Source organism: Cebus imitator, unplaced genomic scaffold, assembly GCF_001604975.1.
Source record: "Cebus imitator isolate Cc_AM_T3 unplaced genomic scaffold, Cebus_imitator-1.0 Scaffold505, whole genome shotgun sequence".
In the NCBI taxonomy this organism is placed as follows: Eukaryota; Metazoa; Chordata; class Mammalia; order Primates; family Cebidae; genus Cebus; species Cebus imitator.
This window is the reverse complement of record NW_016107820.1, coordinates 1,306,123-1,330,818: the sequence shown is the minus strand read 5'-3', so window position 1 is coordinate 1,330,818 and position 24,696 is coordinate 1,306,123. Positions and strand designations below refer to the sequence as shown.

The following is a 24,696-nucleotide window of genomic DNA, read 5'->3' as shown; positions in this document are numbered from 1 at the left end:
ACGCACACACACCCACCTGTACACACCCACTTTCCACAATATTCAAATGACCTAAATAGCCAGATATAAACCAGCTGCAGTCTACTTATTGAAACTCATTTCCACTCATTATCTGAAAATATTCTCCACTTTGGCCAGGAAGAAAAGAATTATTCACAGAGAGATGTTCCAGTGGCTTAGCAGGGGTGCCCATGAGGGAAACCTGTTTCCAAAATCCTTTGTGGGAATCATCACTCAACCTCTCACCAGGAGGCAGAGGTAATAGTCTCTAATCCTGAAAGGAATGTAAGCGCACCTCAAGTGTAATTCAAAAGGAAAGGCTTTCCATCTGCCAAAATGCCAGTGCCTTCTATGTGATGCTGTCTTTCACTGAAAACAGAGCAAGCCTTTTGTATTTTTACTGAAGGTCAAAAAGATTTGACTTCCAAAAAATAGAAACCACAGCACTTTTCTTGGTGTATGGGCAATAACCAATTTATAGGGACATGCATGCAGACATTAGCATCCACTAAACCACGGCAATGATGCATACTATGCGGGTACTTGATTCCCAGCTCTTAGGTCTGCCAGCTGAAATAAAAGAGCCATCATTTTTATTAAAAGAGCTTTTCTAATAAAACCATCAGCAGAAGCTTATGGTACCGGCCAATAGAGGATGACAGAATTAAAAACACTTGAGTAGTTGTGATTGCAACCTGCGCAAGACAATGACAGACAAGGGTTGAGATTTTGGGAAAGTTCTTTTTAACCTCCTAGAACCTTATTCTCTCATCTGTAAAATGAAGATAATAATGAGTACTCTGAAAGGTTGTTATGAAGATGGCATGAGAAAATGCAAGTCAAGGGTTCAGCAGTGCCTGGAACATGCATGGTCCATGTTCAACAGGAGTTTCTATTATTAATAGCAAAAATGTAACTACTGTCTCCTATTTTTTTCTTTTCAGATTATTGAAAAACAAGTTTATGAAGAGCCAGGTGTTGGGGGTGGATTTTACTTGCTGTACCAAACGCAGGCCCAGGAAAATTGAGCAGCCATCCTGGAATCAGAGGATGTGAAGCAAATTCTTTATTTCAAAATTATTATTTTAGTATTTCATGGAGCTGTATTAAATGTTTTTGTGAATTATTATCAAACACACTTGAAGGATGCATATTAAAATAAAGAACATATAACATTTAAATGATCATTTTACCTTTAAGGAAAGTCAAACTTCTTGGGTCTTACTTGCCAAGTAACAATTCACACTTTAATCTAGAATAAGAGTCAGTGTCCCCAAGGCCAGAATTGGATCTTGACTGGCTTCACTGGTCCTCTCAGAAGACAAGCTGCTAGTCTAGTCATTACTATGCTAGTTTTACTATGCTAACAGTAGCTAAGTGAGTCACACAGCAAAAAATTTTTGCATGTTAGGATTTGTGAATATATGTTTTTTAAAAATACTTTTAAACATCTGGATACTTTTCTGAAGTGGTTATTGTGCTAAATTAATTACTGTGCTGAAAATGTGTGTGTGTATGTGCATGTGTGTGTGTGTGTGTCTGTGTGTCTGTGTGCATGTGTGTGTGTGTGTTGCGGGTGATGCCTTGGGGACAGGCAGATCATGGTTAGGCCCCTGGCTCCTTCACTCACCTCTGGAGTGGCCGCACGAGGTGCCTCATTAGATTCGCTGTCAGTGGTGCTGCTTTCAGTGTCTGAATCTGACTCAGAGCTGCTCTCTGATTCACTGGAGCTGCCAGAACCCCCGCTGGCTTGCACTGCAGGTAGGGGCTGGGGAGTGGCCAAGGGTGGGCTGAAAGAAAAATGACATAAATCATTGCCTCATTTACTCTCAAATCAGATGGAAAACAGCCCAATTCAGCAGAAGGGCCTATGATTCGTGACACACAGGCAGAGTGGGGTTTACTGTCCCCATTTTACAGATAGGAAACGTGAGGCTTAGGAGGCCCAGTGACTGGCCCAAGTTCAAAGGTTTGATAAGAACCAGACCTGTGTGTATCCACATTTCTTGGCTTTCCATCACACTGCCTTGTCTTCCAGAAAAGCCTTGCCACCCTACGTCAACATAAAAACCTTAAGCCAAGTTTGCATGCCTTCTGGATGCAGATAGAGATATACAGCTTTAGATGTTAAACTGTCCCATTTTTTTCAGTTAAGATAATTTTTCAGTTTTTGTTCCCTCCTTGTTCAACACCCCACAGGTTCGTCAAGGGGCTCTGATCTTAGCTAAATACATGGTATATAATTCTGTTACCAAGAAGGAGTGAGTTCAATAATAATTTTAATTGGAGGAAACTGAGGTTCAGAAAGGAGGTAGGGTTGGTCTCTGCCTCACAGCTAGCTGGAGAGCCAAGACTACTACCTAGCACACTGGCCTTCCAGCTCCCTCAAAGGGCACTAGCTGTGCTGAGCATATTCATTGCTGAGGGCCTGGGGCTCACAGTGACTAGAGTTGGTTCTCAATTGCTGTCTGTCTGGTGTATGAATGAGAGAATGAGATAACACACTTCCAGGCCTCCTCCACCCTAATTTTTATAACCTCTTTGTAACTCTTACCAGGAGGTATAATCATAAGAGACCAACCAGCTGTAATGATTGATTTTAAATTTGTAAAGCTGACCAAGCAAAGTGTTTGGAAAGTGACACCATTTGCTACTCTACCTTTATTGATAATCAATACTCCTCCTCACCGATCGTTTGCTCTCTGTGCCCCATAACAAATCAGCCTCAGCTGCATCTTGGCAAACTGGGGTATGCTATCGTCTTTCTATCTTTTTCTCATTGTCGCTTTGGATTGAAGTTTGCTTTCTCTCAGAAATGGGTCTGTAAATTTGGGGGAAGGTTCTAATCTCCCCCTGTCTCTTCAGCCTAATCCCTCTTTGGAGATCAGTTTAGCTCATGGGGAGGAGGGTGCTGGGGGCCTGTTTGTCTGTTTACCATCTACCTGATCTTCACAGCCTCTTGCATGCAACAGCAACTTGACTTGCTGTCTCCCTTGCATTCCCCAAATCTGAAGCAGCAGCTCAGTCAAGAGAGCCCAGTCTGGTCCTGGAGGTCATCTGGTCCTATGGCCCCTCGTTCAAACGTGAGAAAAAGGATCCACAGGATTCCCCAGCCCCCAACTCAAGGAGCATAGATCTTTATTCACTGCCTGAACCCAAACAAGTTCATGTCCCCACCCCTCGCCCTCACTAGAACCTCTTCTCCAACATTACAACTCTCACCTGCTGAGCTGGAGCCATACTGTGCTGCTGCTTGGGAAGGAATAGGATCCCTTCAAAGCCAGCATGGGCTCCTCATCAGTCACTACTCAGTGTAGAGAGCCTTTCCACTTCCTGTGCCCTGTGTCCCTGAAGACTGGACCTTTAATTTCCCAGGTAGACATTTTCTTTCACATAGGGAAAGCTCATTTTGAACTGCTATTTGCTAAGTAAATGTGAACTACAAGTATGTTCCTCTGTCAAGTACATCTAGAGATTAGGGAATAATAAGAAATAAGGAGACTAAATAATAATAACAAGAAATAAGGAGACTACTGTATCTCCTGAGAACTGTGTGCCTTCCTCCAGCAATGGGGGTAAAGTGAGGAGACAGATAACAGGGCTCTTCTTGCCCTGCATTCCTTTGTAGATCTCTCTTTCTTGTCAGTAATGATATCCTATTTATGCAAAGTTCTCTTTAAATCTAATCAATTGTTTTTGTCTTTGGTTACTAAATAAAGATTGAGAGAACAGAAATCTAAGTGAGACTAATCCAGAGATTAGGCTAACTTGGCCTCAATTCCCCTCAAGTGAAGTTTTAAATATAACACAGAGCATCTGCAACACTGAGAATACTGGGTGGTAGACTGAGGGATAAAATCTAATTTGTATCTACATTTATGATTCTCAAGTGAAAAGGCTGTTTCCTAGTTATCATTTCACATCTATGCATTCATTTCTGGCTTTCGATAAGAAGCTGGTCATTCTGTTATTACTAAGCTAAAATAGATTCTAGGTTGACTTTGGAATATTTCTGGATAGAGTTCCACTTACTAGATGATTTTCTACCAACTTCTGTAAGAAACAAAAAATCCCAGGGATTACTCCCTCAACCAAATACATTAAGGTGATGCACATGAAGCACAGGTGATTTATTTAACAAAATCAACTTATTTCTCAGCTAAATCAAAGTTTATTGGATGTAGTAGAAATTGGACTGTATGTGTGTGTGTGTTTTGTATAGATCTTTCTTATCTAAAGCCCTTCTGAGAAGAGATGTATTTTAGTATTCAGATGTTTTTAATTTTAAAAACTAATATGCTGAATATATCATATATAATATTCTCAGTGGGATCTACATAAGCACCCTTTAATAAAACTTGTTACTATTGCTGAAGTAAGATTCACAATAAGAGGAATACATAAATGTTTTAAATAAATATATTTATAGCAGTTTAGGTTAAGTCATCAAATGAGTTTGTCTCAAGGTTAGAAAAAATGATGGTTCTTAGAACTTTTTGAATTTCAGAATTATAAGAAAGTATGGATGTGAATAGAAAGCATATATGAAAATGTGACAATACTTATAAGTAGATATAAATAAAGACGTGGAATTAAAACTGTTTTAAACATAAGGGCAACCTTGACTGAGACCCAGTGAAATGAGACCTGAAATTATTTATCTTAAGAAACTTTATAGCTAAATCTGTTTCTGTGTTCTCAGGTGGGACCTCATGGACAGTCAATTTTGACAATGAACACTTAGAAGAAATTAGTATGGGAAGAATAAGAAGAAGGACATCAGCTTTTTATACTCAGACATACAGACTTGGGGATAAGGAGGAAGGGGGACTTAAATTCAGGGAGGACGCCATGAAAACTCAAACTAGGGGTGAAGGATTTCAGTTATTAATGTGAAGGAATTGCTTTCTCTGGGCAGTTGCATAGTTGGAAATGGAGAGTCAGTGTTTGTGGAAGGGAATAATGTTTGCTTAAATGGAGGCAAAATTGCTCCTACCAGCAGCTTTCCTGTGCTTCTACTCTCCATCTTCTGCTCATGGGCTTGCTGGAAACTCTAGCTGCACCCAGCCTGCTAAGGAATGTAAGCTCCACATCCGAGTCTGGGCTTCATTTCCTATGGGCCTACCTAGCGCCCAGTTGGGACTGCTCCCAGGGACAAAAAGTGAGTACAAAACTGAAACATTGTCTTTAAAAGCATGTCAAACATCAATATCGGAATCATTGGTCTAAGGCCACATTCTTGTCTACAATATACCATGGAACTTTCAAGTTGGCAAAGCATGATAATATGTCACTTTCAGTTCTTTACTGAAATCTGTTAGCTGTTCAGCTAGTTAAATTTCCACTTCTGCTACATTTATCATACATTGCTAATTTGTCTTCCAGATGTATATTAAAGTGGCTGTAGAGTAAAGCTAGCCCATGTAATAGTTGATTCTGCCTAGGAGATGAAAAATTAGTGCACAATTTATATATTCTTCATTCACTAAGACTGTATTAATGTTATTTTTCACACATCATTTACTTTCATATTTTAATAAGCTCCTTTTAAAAAGAATGCTAGTGGTTACAACAAACATAATGTCTGATACTAAAAATAATTAACACTGCTATATTAAACCATCTACTCTATAGTCTGTAAATATTAAAAGTGTACTCAATAACTTCACTACAATGTGATAAAACTTCACAAAGGATCCGCATTTGTAATGACTTCAAAGTCAACTGCTTAACCTCTTCAAAGATCAGATTTTGCTATCATATTCATCAGAGTGAGCCATCTTTACTGCATAGAGCTAAGCTTCATTTTGATCCCAAATCCCTTCATTGGGTCTTCATGATCATAGGCCAGACTGGGGGCAGAGAAGATGGCTTAGCAAGTCAGTGACACTAGCATGGGAATCCAAAGCTAGGGAAGGTGATCAAAGAGTAGGCCCATGGGAGAGAAGCTGGGGAAGGCATTTAAAATGCCTCTCCAGATGGGGTTGGCCCTGGTGGAAAGCTTGAGAGTACCAGGGGGAAAAGATGGGCTTTAAGAGATAGTCTGGGCACCCTAGACTCTATAAGTGATACTCTTTCTATGCTTACACTATCCAGACTCTTCTGCAATAAACGAATTAATGTGTAGCACCATAATTAATGAATAGATGCAGAAAAAATGAAGAAGCCAAAGGCCACATTGAAGAAATTGACTATTCTGCCTGAAGAATACTCTGGATTGGGGGTGGGGGAAGGGGCACATGTAATGAAAATGTTCAAACAATGTGTAGGTCTGCCCTGGCAGTGGGGAAAGAGAGGGCTTGTTCTGAAATTTCAAGGTAAATACAAAATCACTGAGTTGGAGATGTAGTCGGAAAGATCCTACCTCAATACCAGGAAATACCTTTAAAACTTTACAGCTGACCACAGAAAGAATGCACTACCTTGCATGCCAGTGAACCTTGCACCTTAGGTGACCAGATAGCCATAGGGCTATAAAGAATATGGGAGAAAAATCCCTATTGTGGGTCTGAAATGGGGTTGGATGATCTTTAATAGGGAGTCCTGATAAGTAAACAACAATGAGAAAGCGGACCCAGTTGTTCTGAGAGATGGCTATTTACAAACAATGACCTCATTACACAGGTACAATGACCTTGTTTTATGGGCAAAATGACTTTGCTCTGCACATAGCCCCCTCCGGCACAACCCTATCAAACTTCCCTCCAACCCCTGCCTCTTTGCAGACAGCCCCTTCTCTGCTGTGCTGCCTGTTGCAACCTTGCCACATATTTTCATACTTTAATAAATCTTCCTTTCTTTACCTATAACTGTCTTGGTAAATTCTTTTGCCACTTGCACCACTGGCCGCAGCTAGTCACTACCCACAACATTTAAGGTGTCTTTCAACTCAAAGATTATAATCCCTATGAACCTAAAGTGTATTGGGGATTTTAAGTGAGGCTGTTCATGGCCTTTATGAGAAAAATTGTGAGGAGATATTCATGCAATCCAATCTGCTCCTTAAGGCAAGTCTAGGAATGTCCTGCTCTCTACAATACTTTATCAGTCATAGGGTTATTGCATAAACCTTACAGGATTAAAACTGCACCTCTGTAAGGATATTTTGTAAGTCAGACTTTTTACTAACTCAGATTAATGGCCTCGAGAAAGCCAAACATCTGCACCAGTACTGTTTGAGTCTAATTCTAATTTAACTGTAAATCCCTTTCTCCGGAGTTAAACAGAGATGATGAATTGACCATTCTGCTCCATCAAGCTGTGTGGGCATCCACACTATGTATGGGAAATGTACATGGGAAGATTCTATAAGCAAGTCCGCAGGGTATTGATCTTGGCAACACATTTCACAAGGCCCAGAACTTGCCAAAGACATGGAGCATGAGATGTTTAATGAGAAAGTCCTATATGAAACCTTCCTCCTCAGTTAAGACTTGTATGAATTTCATCAACTTGACTGTGTTCCAGTTTTACCGGGATCAAATGTCTGTCTACTAGATAATTTAGAATGGTTTCATATTTGATTTCTGTCCTCCTTTAGCAACAGAGAAAGTTATCTACTTGTGTCATTTTTAATCTGACCTGATAAAATTTAAGCTTTCTTTAGGCAATTGTTACTGAACAATTTCTATCAGATTCATTCTGATAAGCTGGGATATCAGTTTACCACTTTCCTGAGCCTACTTGCCAATACCACTAGTTCACTGAATGCATGCTTCTTTCCTGTGAACATGTCCTATGGATCACTAATGACATTCAAAGGTGGCTTCCCACTGCCCAACCAAGGGTCAGCGTCATAGCAAGCTATATCCATGGCCATAGTGAAGATCCATGGCATAATTCATCCTGGTAGTGCTAGTGAACATATGCCAGGAACTGGGCTGCTGAGCGATTTCCCTGCAGTTTCTCTTTTAATCTGCACCACAATACTATAAATTGGATACCCTTACTACTTCAAGTTTATAGCTGAGAATACTGGGATGTAGTACCAAACCATATCAAGTTGAAAAATAGTTTTAAGGATACTATGAGATTAACTTCAATATGCAATTTCAAATAAATGAAAAAAAAGGCACCTGGATTCAACCTGGATGAAAAAAAGGACCCTGGATTCAACCTTACCATGGCAAGTGGTGAGATGACACTCTGGAGGATGTCAGCATGTTCCCAGTAAGACTGGCCAATGTTGGCTAATGGGCCATTATGTCCTGAAAGCACTGCAATTTGCATATGGGAGAATAAACTGATATTTCAGTTTCAATGGAAATAATTTTTAAAAATCACACTGACTTTTCTGGCATGAGACAGAACTGTTTCAATCAAACAGCCAAACAGGTGGGGAAAAAAATCATATAAAGCCAAATATTTTTGTACCTTTTGCCTTTAAAGCCCATTTTTAAAAATGGGAGCAAAGGAGAGAAGAAAGGCAAGCAAGTGTATGTGAACACTGACTCCTGTAAGCTCTGGCTCTGCAAAGCTGAGAATGAATGATTGAATGGCAGCTTGCATTCACAAGAAACTTAGAAAGGACCAGCCTCCAGGAGTCTATAACAAGGTCAAGGCCTTCCAATAAAGAATCATATCAGTCATGAATCCTAGGTGGAGCAGGGTGTGTACTTCTACTGGGTGTCTTAAACCCGGAAACTGCTTCCATGGAGGAATCTCCTTCACTGTGTTCCAAAAACTAGCCTGAAGATGGGGCCCAACTGCTTGTCAGGAAAATCCAAGCAGTTGGCAGGCTGAATTCCTTAGAAAAGTACAAAGCATGCTTAGGCACAGATCTTCCTGAAGATAGTCTCATAGTGGCTTAGTGTAAGCCTCTGCCTTCTTCCCTGCTTTATGTTTTCTTTATTTATTGTACCTAGACCTGCTGCTCAATTTGGGAAGTGGCCATTGCTCTTCCAATCTCCCCTTAGACTACATCTCTTCTGTGATGTCGGTCAATGCCATTCTTCTTATCAGTATTGTCTGCTTTCCTTCATGTCTGATCTGTTACCTGATATATCACAGACATTTGATTTACAAGGTAAGCTTCGAAGGCCAGAGACTTTATCAACCACATATTCTGTAAAATGCTTAATGTGCTTAATATACCCTAGAGTAAAGCCATAAAGAAGTCTTCTTTATAGATCTCAGGGAGGACTGTCCCCAAACATATCCTCTGCCTTTGGGGAGGCACTTAACATCGCTATTGCTCTGTGACCCTATGGTTCCAAGAGGCTATCATCATCATCAGATCAATAAGATCGGAATACTTTTTAAGTGTAGAGCACTTGATATATTTCAAGCAAGTTAACTCCCATGATTTGACTGCCACAAGAACACTAGAAGGTAGAAGGAACAGGTATCCTTCTAGACTACCTGTTCACTCGGCTACTGTGACCATGAACTAAACACTGGCAAGCTTGAGACAATGAAAACAATCAAAATGCACTATAAAACCCATCTTTTAAAATCATATCAGAAAGAAATAAGACTCAGAATTAATCCAAAATTTTCTTCTAGTGATCTAATGAAACCAGTTGTAACAATTTGGTGTTAAAAACACTGAAGGACACCAACCCTGTGTGCTACGAAAACCTTGTTGCAGTTGGCATATTCAAAAGCACATACACAATTTCTAAAATAGAAGTCACATAGTTTCCTTACTGAATCTTACTTCATAATTGTATTGTGAATATGAGCATTAGAAATCTAAGTGAATGGCAATAACTGAAACTTGCAAAATTGCTGTGTCTAACCCTCACAAGAGGAAGAGGCAGCAACACAACACATTGCCAAGAGAAGTGGATGCTGTACAGACAGCCCTTCTGGGTGGTCACCCAGACTAGCACATATATTCCTAATTAGGAAAGAGTCACCAACTGTCTTCCACCATGAAAACTTCTTAAAGATGTTGTCAAGGTCAACACTTACTGGTTCCACATCCTCACCACTAGAAATATCTTCACGCCTAATAAGTAGGCTTTAAAACTCTTTTGGCTAGTAAAACTACTTCTTAATTGCCAACAGCAACCCTTCTCTTGCCGACTCGTCATTGCAAATCCAGTATTCTTTTCTTTTCTTTATTTTTGAGATGGAGTTTCTGGGCTGGAGTGCAGTGGCATGATCTCGGCTCACTGCAACCTCTGCCTCCCGGATTCAAGCGATTCTCCTGCCTCAGCCTCCCAAGTATCTGGGATTACAGGCGCCTGCCACCACGCCCAGCTAATTTTTTGCATTTTTAGTAGAGATGGGGTTTCACCACATTGGCCAGACTGGTCTAAAACTCCTGAATTCGTGATTTGCCCAACTTGCCTCCCAAAGTGCTGTGACTACAGGCATGAGCCACCATGCCCAGCAGCAAATCCAGTCTTCTTTTCTTACTCGCCTTGACCTCATTCCCTGGTGAACTAAAAGCTTTACTCTTTTGTACTCACCCTCTGTGACAATGTTATATCATGAGATCTCTCGATTTCAGAATTCACAATGACTTTCTGGCAGATATATACACTCTTTGCTATAAGGTTTCCGGAGATAGATCTCCATCTACACCGTACCTTAGTGTCAGTTTTATTTTTGACTTATTCCCAGCACAACTGCAACTTTTGTCTCCTCTCTGCTCCCACGTTGCCTCCATGCCTTTGCTTATTCTGTTTGCTCCACCTACAGCGACACTTTTCCCCTCTCTTCTGCTTGGTTAAATCTTTATCTTTCAAGCTCAAATTCAAATAATATGAGGTCATCACTAATCGCTTTTAATTCTTACAAATACTTTCCTGTTTTGCATCACAGTTTATCATTGCATTATTCTCAGATGATTTTATTTCGTTGTGCTAACCTGCACAACTAAACTGTACAGTCCTTGATGGCAGGGACCGGATTGTAAAGTCGTTTTGCATATCCCAGGGTGACTGGCATGATAAATTGTATATAGTTGTTTTGTTATAAAAAAATACTTCAAATGGCCTTATAATATATACAAATGCAGCACAAAGAAAGTCACCTGGTAAAGAACAATACTTAACTGTGAAATGTCTACATGTTGCTGATTATCAACAGAAGCCAATACTTAGGCCAGCCTATGGAACACAAAAACATCCTGAATTATAAGTTAATTTGATGAAAATAATCAGGCAAATAGGGTGCATGATGATGGATTTGTAACCTTTCAACTGCCTCTATGGATGCTGGCCATATGACACAGTGCCCAACTCCTTCTTCAGCTTCAGTTCCATTGACAAAATGCAAAGTATCTGGATGGATATTTTTAACATAATTGGTATTTAGAGCAACAGCCATTGATGGGTCACAGAGTGTACAAACATGCATGAACATAAAAAACAAATGGTGTGGCTCTTACTGAAAATGAATGCTACATACAAACAGACCTTCCTGTTTTTAATTAGAATGATGACTCCATTATTTCAATTTGTCTAAGATGTGAGTTACTCTAATCATGTCATTTTGATACATTAGCCAACCCAGCCTACATTGTGCCTTATATCAACTTCCTCTCTAGTGATGATTTTTCCAGTGGCATAATTAATTTCCTCAAAGAAGAAAAAATATTCAATCAGTTTGGGATTAAATACGAGGTTGAAGGACTTTCAGAAAAGACAGAACTAAATCTCCTGGCACACATGCATTGCTAATTATGCCACAGTCACATTAAGAACAAGAAGGTGTTCCCTTCTTGTGATAAATGGGCCTGGAAATCCTCCCCAGCATTTACTATAAATCACAAAGACCATTAATAAACAGTCAGGAAAAAGGCAGTTTCTACAAAAATTCACTCCCATTCTTCGCCAAAGACTATCAATGTCATATTTAAAGCTGACATCTTCAATCTTCTACACAAAAGCCCTCTAGTCAAAAAGCCCAGCTATTTTAAACAGAAGTTCATATGCCTGTTAATTTGAATGACAGCATAAGAAATATTGGATCTTTAGTCCCTTAACACTATCTGCCTGAAAATCTTACCTTCTAGCTAATAGTCTCCCTTCTCATCAATGGTAAATTGAAGGAGGTCACGTGCAAATGGGAGAAGAAAAGAGGACCACACTTTCCCCATGCTAGGGGAACTCATTTGATACTGTAACCAACTTGCCTTTGATGTCAAGAAGAAGTCTGTACATGGCCACCAGTGATAAGATAGCTAAGTACAGGCAGCCTTACTCAACACTGACTCCTGTATGTGGAATGGCAGGGCTTACAACCAGATCAACAGAGGAATGACAATCCTGTGTTACAAATGAAAACAGAGTCTATTAAATGCTGACACAGAAAGAAATGGAAACCAACTTAGGCATATCACCAAGAACTGGCAGGACTTGTGATGATGTCAAACAGGCTGTAGTAACAAGGTCAGGGTGTTTGGTTTTGTTAGTAAGAGGAATTTAGGAAATTTAGCAATTTCAAAAAAGGCAGAATTTAGAATAAAATGGATTTAAAACATGGAGTTAAAATACCTTCTGGGGTTAAACAAATTACATTTGTGGTCAATCACTTCATCAGAAAAATCTAGGAATTTGCATGTTCCAAAAGTTACGTCATATGCCCTTTTAGTGTGTCAACAGCAAATCACAATGCTACAGGGTCCCTACCAACTAAATTCAAACAAATGCACATCTGAGGGATTATAGTGTAGACAAGGTTTTGACAACTTGGGGGTGGGGTTTAAATGTCCAAAACAAACAAACAGAATATTCTCACTTGCAAAACATGGGAGACATGTACTTTTAGTGAGATAAGAGTAATTTCTAGTCTGACGGTATCAACATCTCAAAATCCAGTGCAGTTTCTGTGAGTCCCACACTACTACAGCTTCTTAATGATAAAACCTGGGTACATTACTATGCCAGTTAGAAACTTGGGCAAAACACTGGCAGAGAGATATTTTCCAGAAAGGTTATATCTGAAAATGTTCCCTTTGACTATAATTATATTTCAATATGCATTTCAGATAACTATGCCTAAATTCAAGGTGTTCAAATAAGAGGTGATATGTGTGTGCATGTGTATGAGTATTTGTGCCTTGTTAATGGGTGAATGCATGTGTGTGTATGTATGTGTGCAAGTCTGCATTTGAGTGAGTCTTTATGTGAGTGTGTGTACACCTACTGGTTAAAATCCAAGATGGCTAATACCAAGGAAGTAAAATCATTTCAGCATTAATTGAGATGGCTGGCTAAGAAGTAAAAACATTGAGAGAAGTGTCATCCTTCAAATGGTGTGCATAACATTAATTTAAAAATAATGTTGCTATTAGCTGGCTAAGGACAGAGATGTTGACTTCTGCAGCACATGTTAGCCATTAGTCATTTATTAAAAACGCTATTGCTGCCAGCCAGTGTTTACAACAACCCACATTTGGGTTCTAGCCATGATTACTAGGATACACATATGTACATTCATATGTATGAGAGTCAAATGTAACATTTTCGTCATAGACACAAAGATTAGTGTTAAAATAAGAATATATAAAGACAAAAAGTCTGAAATAACTGAAATGGTTGTTATTTTTCTCTTTTGAGCATGACCCGTTTAATATCCAAAGAAAATGTCAACACTTTCAGTTAGCCATGGAACTCATGACAACTGATAGGCTTCCAATGGCTTGGTACAACAATGAGGAAGTGATCTACTCTTCTAGTAGTATAGATAATTTATACAGATCTAGTATAAATGATCTCTTTGATATATTCAGTATATTTTAATCTTGCCAAGGGGAAAAAAAAGCACATAATTACTTTTCTTTTCTCCTTCCTTTTTCCTGTCTTCCTCCTCATACTCCTCCTGCCCCTCCTCTTCCTTCTTTTACATCTCTTTGTGGTATCCTATTTGTAAATGTCTCATTATTCAACATAATGCTGTACATTTTTAATGGTCCTTTATAATATTTATGATTTATATTATAAAATGACTGGAAAGTCCACTTTTAGATATGTTTCCATTACATGCACTTTTTGAATTATTTGAGTCATAAAGGAAGAAGATTTTTTCTTCAAATCCCCTCTAAATATCTTGCATGCCTGTAAAAGGATAAAGCTACAAAAATAACACTATAAGTCAAATATTTAAATGTTTTTAATATCTGTATTTGAAATAGTTCTTATTTAACTCCAGAATGAACAAGGAGAAAGAATCTAACCTCCTCTGATTTCCACGTTATTAATGTTGTTACAGAAGGGCAAGAAAGGGCATTACATCAACTGAGACATAAAGATATTTAAATCAATGCATCCCTTGCTGTGCTCTTTCTTTAGCGATTGCATCTTTGGGAGCTCATCCTGTGTTAATTGTGTTTCCAAATTGTACATGGATCTGCAAGAGGAGACCAAAGCAACTTTTGCTGTGTGGTTTTACTTTCCTTTAATATGATGGTTTATACACTGTGGTTTATTCATTTATTGGTCTGACGGTTTTTACGAGTTGTGATTCAACATAGGTTCTTTTCTAGTATTGTGCTTTATAAAGATATGGAGAATGTAATATAAGTCTGATACAATTATGGTTATGTGCCACGCAAGACCATACTGTAAATATAAGGAGAGGCTGAAAAGCTGCTTAGCAAAATGATCTTAATATACAAGGCAGTGTGAAAATGTAAGAGGAATCTATAATGACAACGAAGATTAGCCATTTGCTCTCTAACCTTATTTACAGAAGCAATCAGAGGTATTCAGGTCGAGTTAATGACCCTGTCTCCAATTAATTCAATTGTCTACAAACAACACTGGTGCAGTGGCTGTCTCAAAGTCTGCCACACAGTCTCAGAGGGAATACATAAGACTCCATTAAAAGTGACAATCATAATGCATTTATTACTGAAGCACTATTGTATTATAAATATATTTCTCATGTTAAATTATGCTCCATGTTTTAACAGAAATTCAATTACTGAAATAATAAAAAGATGGTGTATTTGCCAAGTGGTTGGACTATAATTTGGCTGCTTAGTTACCAGCGGTTGGCTGTTTTGCAATTTTTTCTTCATAGACTCTTTCTTTTGAATAAATGCCAGACTTTTTCATACAAATTTTATGAACAAGTTGCAGAATGAAATTTTGAGCTTTTGAATCCAATTATGAAAGACATAACTGAATCTATTATTGAAAAACAATTCTAGTGCGCCCTTTTTGCTGCTGTTGAGAACTGTCTGGTAATTGAGGTAAGCACAGGTGCTGCTCATTATGGACCATTGTGCACCATCTGAATCCTGGGAACTGTGGAATTCACATGGTTTACACTCTGTTTGTGTGAATAACAAACAGGCCTGATTCTGCGCTTGTTTGTACAAGCTTGTACACAGCTCATTTGGGACTTTGAAGACACCTGCTTACCCTTTTGAAGCCAAAACAGTATCATTTATGTTCTGGCTATCCTTTCGATGACAATTTTGCAAAGGCAACATATTTTGCACTCTCCCTTCGTTCCCACTGTCTCCTTCACCACGCAAAAATTCCAACACATGTTTATCTTTGGCAATAGGAAAATTACTTGTGTAAAGCTACCACAATGATCTAATGACTAGAGACAACCCAAAGCTGTAAGACATATGTGGGGGAAAAATGAATCAACTCTTCTCATGGAAAGTTGTCTTTAACAAACCAGAGATCTAAGGTGAACTGGGGATGTGATATAGTTGTGTTTAGGGCTGGAAGATTTTCTTTATTCCCTTTCTTTTCTCCTTTCTTCTGTGTTCTCATATGCGTCTTTCTAATGTCTAGTCTCATAGTTTTTAGTCACATAGATGAGTCATTTGGAAGCAAAGAACCTTATAATCATGGAGACTTTTTTCCTGCCTTTATAATGCAAAGGAAAAACTACTCTTAACCGTAGTATCCTCTCCTACCCCATAGGACTACCAGCCTAGCCTGCAGCCATCAATTGAGCTGGCTTGCAGAAGGCTGGAGCCTGCACCGAATTTCTGAGCCTCTGAGTAATGTCACTGAGTGTTTCAGCCCTGCAGTAGCTTCTTGGTGCCCCTACTCAGTTTATTCAATGACTTTGCATTTTCCCTTGATATTCTCAAGGTCTTACCTGCTGAAAAGATCACACCTAGAAGGTACGTAGTAATTGAAGTGGTAGTTCCACTGCAGAACATAACCCAAATCTAGATTACTCCTATCCTCAACTCCAACTTTAGATCCCCTAAACTGCAGCCCCTTTCCCCACAGTGACAAACCATAAAATGCGACATTCAAAAACATACATTTGTGAATCCTATGGTGGGAGTTTGATTTCATATGCATACAGAAAATTATTTGAAGGCATAGGGAATGAGAAATAAAAGCAACAGAAGAAATTACGGATGTAACAGTATATGCTTGGAAGTCTACTGGGAGACAGACATTCCAATTCACCCACAGTGTTTATAGAACCTGGAATGTTATATTCCAATTTAGCAAACATTTTCACTTCAAAGTCCTAGGGAAGTGTCATGATGAAACAGAGTAGTGAAGCCATGTCCATTTGCAAAGGCATAATGGAATATTACCCAGTGCACTGCTAACTTGACACTTGGTTACACTTCTATTTACCTTGTCCATCAGGCTAAGTTAGTCTTGACAATGCCAAATAAAGCCAATCAAAGTGGAGATCAGCCAAAGTAAGTTCCTGCATGTCAGATATTAAATAGGACTAATATGGTTTGACAGTGCTCCACAGAAGGCATATTGGAATTTTACCTTTTCCCTTATCATTATCACAGAAAATGCAAGGTAAAGTTCTGCAGGAATATAAATAATTTGGAAACCCTCATAGACAATATTCTACTGTGTGTCTCATTTGCACTTAAAAAGAAGCTGGCCTACAGACCTTATGTACTTTTAAGATTTATCTGAAAGATACACGAAGAAGACTTCCAGCTAAAAAAAAAAGGTACATATTTAATGGAATTAGATCTCTAGGCAAGAAAATGTCAAAAGAGAAGGCAAAATATTAAAGTGAATGCGAGGTGCTCTTTTCCACAGATTTCCTGCTTTGATAAATATCTTCTAGGATGTCATTTACTAGAAAGTCATGATTTTACAAAACAAAAAAAACCTAGAGTATAAAATATACTCCCTTTATTGCTGAAATAAGTTGCTATTTTCACATTTCTCTCTGAATTCTGCTTTTGTCAGCCGGAAGTCTTCTTGATATTTGCCTTTATATCTGCCTTTTTATTATTCTTATAAAAAACATAGCAATTATTGTGAAACACCGAAATTGCCAAGGCAGGAGCAGAGCTGGAGAGCTGTGCTTATTCAAAGTCCTCATTGCCTGTCTGGCCTTCAGGAGGAGGCAATTTCACATGAAACCAAGGATCATGAAGTTGGAGGTGTGCTGGGAGCTTCAGGAAGGTCTGGTACATGTTGATATGGACTTAACTTGTCCATGAGAGTGAAGAGGACCAATAACATTTCCTCTGAAATTGAGCTACTCATACAGAAAAGGATAATAGGAATATGAAATGTGGGCATGGAATTGTATAAGAATGCAGATTCATATATGTAATATACAGTTTCAAATGACAAAAATTTAAGCTTATTGCTTGCCTATCAACAATCTGTAGCTTATAAAGAGAAAGTCTTATATAAACCTAATTTCAAAATATGTTCCTCTCTTCTCTGAGTTTGATGCTTGATTATAAGACCTAATAAAGTTATTAGGCCATCATGCATATAAATATTTTTTGTCCAGCATGGTTCTTTTGCCACCATTATGTCTGTGTGTGTGTGTGTGTGTGTGTGTAAAATAATAACACCAATAATACTTTGTTTGCTGAGTTCTTAATATGTGCCATAACTTTGTCCAAGGTCTCACAGCCAGTAAGTGGCTAGAAAAAAACAAGTATGCTTTTTGGTTGTTTTTGTTTGTCTGTTTTGCCTAAACACACTTGGAAAAATTCTGCTCTATTTCAACCAATCACCCATCCATATGTGTATTTGCAGACAAACCTATTGAAGAGCTAGTGGTAAAATCTTCAAACATATACTTTCTTAAATTATTTGCAGCCTTCTCTATGCCTTTCAATGACAATTGGAAATGGCATGTTTATTATTCTTCAGTTAATAGCAATGATGATGATGATAATGATGACAGTGATAGCTAATATTTATGAGACATACTCTGTGTCAAGTAATGTGCTAACTACTTTTCATGAAACCTCACTTCACCCTCATAATAGGAGTATGGTGCACATGCTGTTATTATCTTCACTTTACAAGTGAACCACTGAGGTGTAGAGAGGTTAAGCAACTTGAATCAAAGTTTGAATGAGAGTCTTTCCAATCACAAAGACTGTATGATCTTTTACTACTATGCTACTTTGAATTGACTTGGAATTAATTCTTATATGAAAATTAAATAAAATACCTATCATCATCATTTTGGTGTCTAGTTTTTTGAATACCCAGATGTAAGAGGTAAATGGCCTTCTATTTCACAGCAATACAGAAGAATTGCCGTATCATAGAATCACATGGATGTAGAAGACCTTGGAGATTCACTAATTCATCTCTTGAAACTGTCAAAACAGGAATGGAGGCCAAACAAAACTGCATTCAGGGAACTAAAGGTCACAGGAGTGAGTCCATCAACTGCCTAAACCCCCATCTGGGTAAGATCGGTTATGGCCATTTTACTTTGGTGGTGGACAGAAGCTGATGCATACAGATAACCTGGACAGAAAAAATGTTTTCTTTAAAACACCCAGCTATTTTATTTTGAAAGCTGACTAGTGATCAGCCACAAACCAGGTATTTGACAGATTCAGTCGTGTAAAAATATGTGACAAATTGATGTGTGTGGCTGCTGTGTGTTTATGCTTCACCAGTCAGATTCCATGGATGTGAGAGGGTGATCTCATACCTGGATTTCCTAACAAGCTCCATAGTTGATTTCCAATTTTCAGAACCACTGATTTGGTGCATGTAATTGCAGCCTGGACTTATGAAAGTCAGTCAAAGGAATGACGGGGTGGGAAGAAAAGGGGGAAGCACTGGTCAGTGTGAGGATAAATGATCTCACATATTTTGGACATTCCCCCTCAATATTGGTAATAGATAACAAGAAGCTAACATTCTCCTACTTTGTTTATTGAAAAAAATTATTCAAATATTTCCATATGGTCTTATTGTTGTCATGCTACCTGTAAATAATAATTACAGTAAATTACTCAGCTAATAGCAAATAGCACCTTTCCAAGTGCTCAGGCTGAAACTCAGAATTGTTTTTGACTTCTCTTTTTTTGTCTGTATCCCTATTCAATTACTCCATTAGCAAATCTTATCTGTTCTCCTTTCAAAATACATCACTAATACATCCACTCTACCGCTCATCACCACTGCTCTGATACAAGCCACCATCCTTCTCATTTGGCTTATGGTAATAGCTTCCTTACTGTTCTCTATGTTTCTACCCCTGCTCCCTTCCCATAGTCCTTTGTCAATAGGTATAGTGTGATCCCTTTATGACATAATTCAGATCATGTCTTTCCTCTGCTCGAAATTCTCCCACAGCTCCCAATTCACTGAATCTAAGCCAAGTCTTTCCAATGTCCTACCAGCTCTTGTACCGTCTAATTCCCAGTGCAAGTTCTGATATCCTTCTCCAACATTCTTATCCTTGCTTACTCTGCTTCAGCTGAACTATCTTTTTTACTGTTTCTACGGCACACCAGGTATACTCTTGCCTCAAGGCCATTCCACGTGCTATTCCTTTTCCTGCAATGTTTTCCCTGCAATCACTGCAGGGCTCACTCCCTTACTTCCTTTTGGACTTTGCTCAGATGCAGCTTTCAGAAAGCCTTCCCTGATCATCCCATTTAAAACTACACCTCCATCTCTAGCACATTCCCTTGATTTATTTCTCTCTATAATACTTATCACCTTCCAATATATTTTATCATTATACTTTCATGATGTTTATTGTCTGTCTCCACCCAAGGGAATATAAACTCCACTAGGGCAGAGCTTTGGATTTTTATTTTTTTCTGTATCTCTAGTTCCTAGAATAGTCCCTGACAACTAGTAGGCATTTAATAAATCTTTAACACACAAATGAATGAATGTGAATAATTGTAAAAGTATGTGTTTTCAAAATTATGGCAAGCTTGATGGTTTCAACAACTGACAAAGTGAACCCCTAATAACAGATTATAGGAATAAAAGTGCCCATTTACTGAGCAACTACTCAGTGATAGGGGTTGAATACTTCACACAAGTCTTCCTCAATCTTCACAATCATTCTCTGAAGAGATGGGAATAATACTGGAACCCAGTTAACCCAACTGGAGAGAGACTGTGTTCATGAGTTTGATGCTGGAAAGTAGGCAAGAAAGGCTTCTTAGTGTGTAGCTGATAAGACTCTGGTAGATTAACTAGGTTTGCCAATGATCACACAGCTGTAATCGGAAAAGTTAGCAGTCATATCTATGTTGACTTCAGTCCAAAGCTCTTCCTATGATGCAAAAGGGAACAACAAAGAGGTAGATGCCCAATCAAATCATTCTTTTCAAACCCACAGAGGAGCAGTAGCCTCTTAGCAGGCCTGTAGTTTCTGGTGAATCCCCAGGAAATCCAGAATAACCCTCACTTGTTTCCAATCTGAGAAGTTCTCAGAAGATTAAGTTGCACAAGCCATAACTCATCTCAACCAAAGTGGTACCTTCAGTTACATGATTCATCATCAGAAGCAGATCTAAATTTATAAAATTTCCCATCAAACTTTTTAGAATTGAACTTGAAGAATGTCTAATCTATTCCTCCACTCAACAGGAGCATAAATTGAATCCCAGAGAGGGAAGGGACTTGACAACAGAAATGCTGAGTTGGAGGCAGATTTGGTGGGAGAGTGCTAGTCTCTTGGCTTCCAGTGGAGTCTACTATATATCTGCCATACGGAGGATGATGTTAGCCTAGGATATGTTTCCTGATATCAGCAGTAGCAGCAATAGCAACAAAGAAAGTATAAAGTCTCAATTACATGTAAGTAGCAAATGCACAGTCCAAATTATTGGATTTAAGGCCGAACAGACTGATCATAACTCCTTTCTTTGTGGAGTCGATTCTTCCCATAATGGTTTTCTGAGCTAGTTCTCCAGCACTCACCCAGTCGAAAACCAGAATTTCCCAACGCATTTTCAGAAAAAGAACCCCACTCCTTTCCAAATATGACATAATACCTACAGCAGAATAAAAACATGCATTTCAGCCTTCACCTTATTAACAGTTACAAGGGAAAAGAAGATAGTGTGCTTTTGTCTTTCTGAGTAACATTAACAAATCAATTTCAACAATGTAAGTCATTATAGTTGATAAAAATGGTGTAAACCATGGAAATAAGAAGACGACAGTTGGTGTGATTTGTGTTTATATAACTAAAGTCACAAATTAATTGGAGCGGTACAATTTATAGCTGTACTGCTCTGATAAATGGGTTATAATGGTTATATATAACCTTCACATTTTAAAATATTTACTCTAAGAAGCAGAGATGTTATTTAAAATATCAATGCACTGCAATGGACAGATACTGTGAAATAACTCAGTGTTGAGAATGCAAATCACAAACACGGCTTGCATATGAATTATCTCTCTTTTTTTTTTTTTTTTTTTGAGACAGAGTCTCTCATTCTGTCACCCAGGCTGGAGCACAGTGGCGTGATCTCGGCTCACAGCAACCTCCACCTCCTGGGTTCAAGCGATTCTCTTGCCTCAGCCTCCTGAGTAGATGGGACTACAGGCACGTGGTACTATGCCCGGCTAATTTTTTAAAATTTTTAGTAGAGATGGAGTTTCCCTGTGTTAGCCAGGATGGTCTCGATCTCTTGACCTTGTGAACTGCCAACCTCGGCCTCCCAAAGTGCTGGGGTTACAGGCACAAACCACTGCACCCAGCCGCATATGAATTCTTAAATGTTCACTTAGTACAACAAGTTGTAAAATGTGGTCTTTGATGAAATGAATGAAATCCATTACTCAGCGGCATTTGCAGCTTGCAAAAATATCAGTCATCCCAAGACTCTATCTGAAGTCAGCCAGGAGAAGCTGCTGAAATAGCACTGCCTTAGGGGCCATGGGACCAGGAGCACTGTGTTATTTAAACCCTCATCAGCTTGAGGTCAGTGATTAGCAAGGTGATAGACATCTTTCCAGGTTGAGTAGCCAGAGACCTCAAAGAGTCCTTTCTTTATTTGTGATACACATACACGGTTTGGGACCAATGCAATTGAAATCAGACATTTAGAATGCCAGTAGTGAATGGGGATGGAGAACAGCACTTGAAGTTGTAGTGGCTTGTGGACAAAGCTCTGCTGCTAATTGGCCGTAGCTATTTGAGGTGATCACTAGTTTCTATGCCAGGGAGGTAATGGTGGGACAGTGGACATTTCACAATGGCCTAGGGTGGCTCAGGAACACAGAGGGCTTCTGCTATCTCCTGAGTAATCCCATTCCAGTGTAGAAACAGCAAGTGCCCTGCACAACTTCAGCCTCCACCAGGCCTTCCCCTTTGGCATCTGCTTCCTCTTTAATGAAGGAAGCTGGTATAGTTCAGTGTCAAAGATTTTTCAGATTCATAGGATATTTTCTAATGTCTACTATAGGCAGGGGCATATTAAGACCTGATGTTTTACCTACTTCTTTGGATACTGTATGATGAGAATAATCTCATGTTAATTAACATGTTCTTATCATTTGTACATAATTTGGACAAAGAACGTCCTCTTTTCCTTCCTTGAAGTGACCTTGTGAGGGAGCCAGTGCAGAGATTACAACTTCCATTTACTTCTTCCCATTTGCCAGTAAAAATCATGATTCTCTTGAAGGAAACTAGACTAGTTTGAGGCCACAGTGCTAGAACACAGCAGTGTCAGAATGGCTCAGGTCTGTCTCATCTCTGACGTCTTGTGCCATGGTTCTGCCTGAGGCTATGATGTTGCAGGACACACTCAGACAAAGTGTGCTAACTTTCTGTCTATAAATTTACTAAGTAGTGGATGCCCACCAACTTCCATGTACTAGAGTGTGACTCATTTTGTAGGATCTTTCAGAGCTGGCTTTGAGTCCTGGGGACTTCCAGAACTCTTCTGGACAACTTGAATGTGAGTTTCCTTTCATCTTTGGTTTTTATAAGCCAAGAAAGGCGATAATACCTACTGGGTCCCAGACTCTTAGCTAAGCTAACACTAGTGAGTGATCCACTGAGAGGGCTCTATAGGCATGAATTCTTGGGGTGAATGAAGATTCTGCAAACACAGAAATAGACATTTTTGTCTGGTCTCAAAGGCTACATAGACAGATGACAAGAGCACCAGTGCAATCTGTTTTGCCATTTGAGGAAAGTACTTCATTGATGCACAAGTGGTGCAAAAATACTAGGATTCTTGCCTCAGATATACTACAACCTAAAGATAATTACGAGATGTCAGGTTTCCTAATGATATTAAAAGAGGCAGTATAACTTTTCATTTGTTTGCAGAAATCAGATTGAGTATAGCCTCAATGAAATTTCATTTCACATGTCTTCATTAATGGAATGCTGCTCTTTAAAGAGAAATGTTAACTGAAGGGAAACCAGAAACTACTTTTATTGCTCAGATGAAAATAAAGACCTGGACAGACTGACTGTGCATCAGCTTGTAATCAACAGTGAATCATAAAGATTCATGCTAAAAGACTTGCAATTGTAATCTTATTAGTTTTCTTACTGTTCGGGAAAGATTAATTTAAAGCTAGAGCAAGAAGTACAGAATTACATATAGCCAGGAGATCTGTCAGCTCCTGGCTCCAGTCTAAGAGGACATGAAGATTAAGTCTGAATTTGGTAATGTGAAGGTGATCCAAGTAGAAAAATGTGTGGTATGGCTCCGGCCATCAACTGGTTCATCAAGTGAAGGAGGAGCCTGGCAAAATCACAGGTAAGGTAACCAAGCAACCTTGGGTTCCATTCTCAACTACCATTAATTAACTTTTCTCAGCCTCAGTTTCCCCATCTGTAAGAAGAGAATAAGGGCCTCGCAGAGCTGATGAACTGATTAGAGATTATGCATATAGAAATTGTGGTGTCCAGCAGGCCCTCAGTAAAGACAGCAGTTACTACTGCAACTGGTTTGAGAAAGCTGGCTGGGTCTGCAGAACCTGAAATGATGGACATAGCAGGTTGTCCAATAGCATTAAATGCCAAGCAGGGCCTGCTTCTGAGTGCCATCTTAGAGCCTCTATGGCTCCCCAAAGCAGAGCCACTCTTTCTTCTACTCGATTTTACAACTATTCATCCTTCAATTGCAAAACCATTTTGAAATATGTAAATGAAGCATCCTGAGATGACTCCCAAATTTGTTGCTGACAAATGGTCTTGGGTGGCACCTTCTCATTCTGTGGCTTAATAAGTCCAAGAAGCACTAATTGCTTTGAAGTTAATAAAGACTTTATTGGCTTCAAATAATTGGTGTTTGTTTGGCTACTGTGATTATGGTTATCACAGTCTCTCTACATAATGTACACTGGCAGAAGTTGCTACCTTTTACAAGTTTTAAATCCCAGTAGAATTGACAGAAAAAGCTATAACCACAAATTGGTTTGCAATTTTCCTCTTTCTTTCCAGCAAGTCCTGTATGGTTATATTATGAACCTTGCTTCACACAAACTGCTTGTGACTTTTATGGCCCTTTTGTGATCTAAATGGCTATCTCATAAGATATTCCATTGCAGCTTCTTTTCCAATTGC

General features: G+C 38.9%; 1 protein-coding gene across 6 annotated transcripts in view; it reads right to left on the bottom strand.

The window, feature by feature from the left end:
• AFF2 (AF4/FMR2 family member 2) overlaps positions 1–24,696 on the bottom strand; it is a 501,797-nt gene that overhangs the window by 44,523 nt on the left and 432,578 nt on the right. For all 6 annotated transcript variants that reach the window (XM_017513842.2, XM_017513841.2, XM_017513843.2 and 3 more), the window contains one exon: positions 1,631–1,790. In XM_017513842.2, the coding sequence (XP_017369331.1) occupies positions 1,631–1,790 (160 nt within the window). The remainder of the gene's footprint in view (positions 1–1,630; positions 1,791–24,696) is intronic.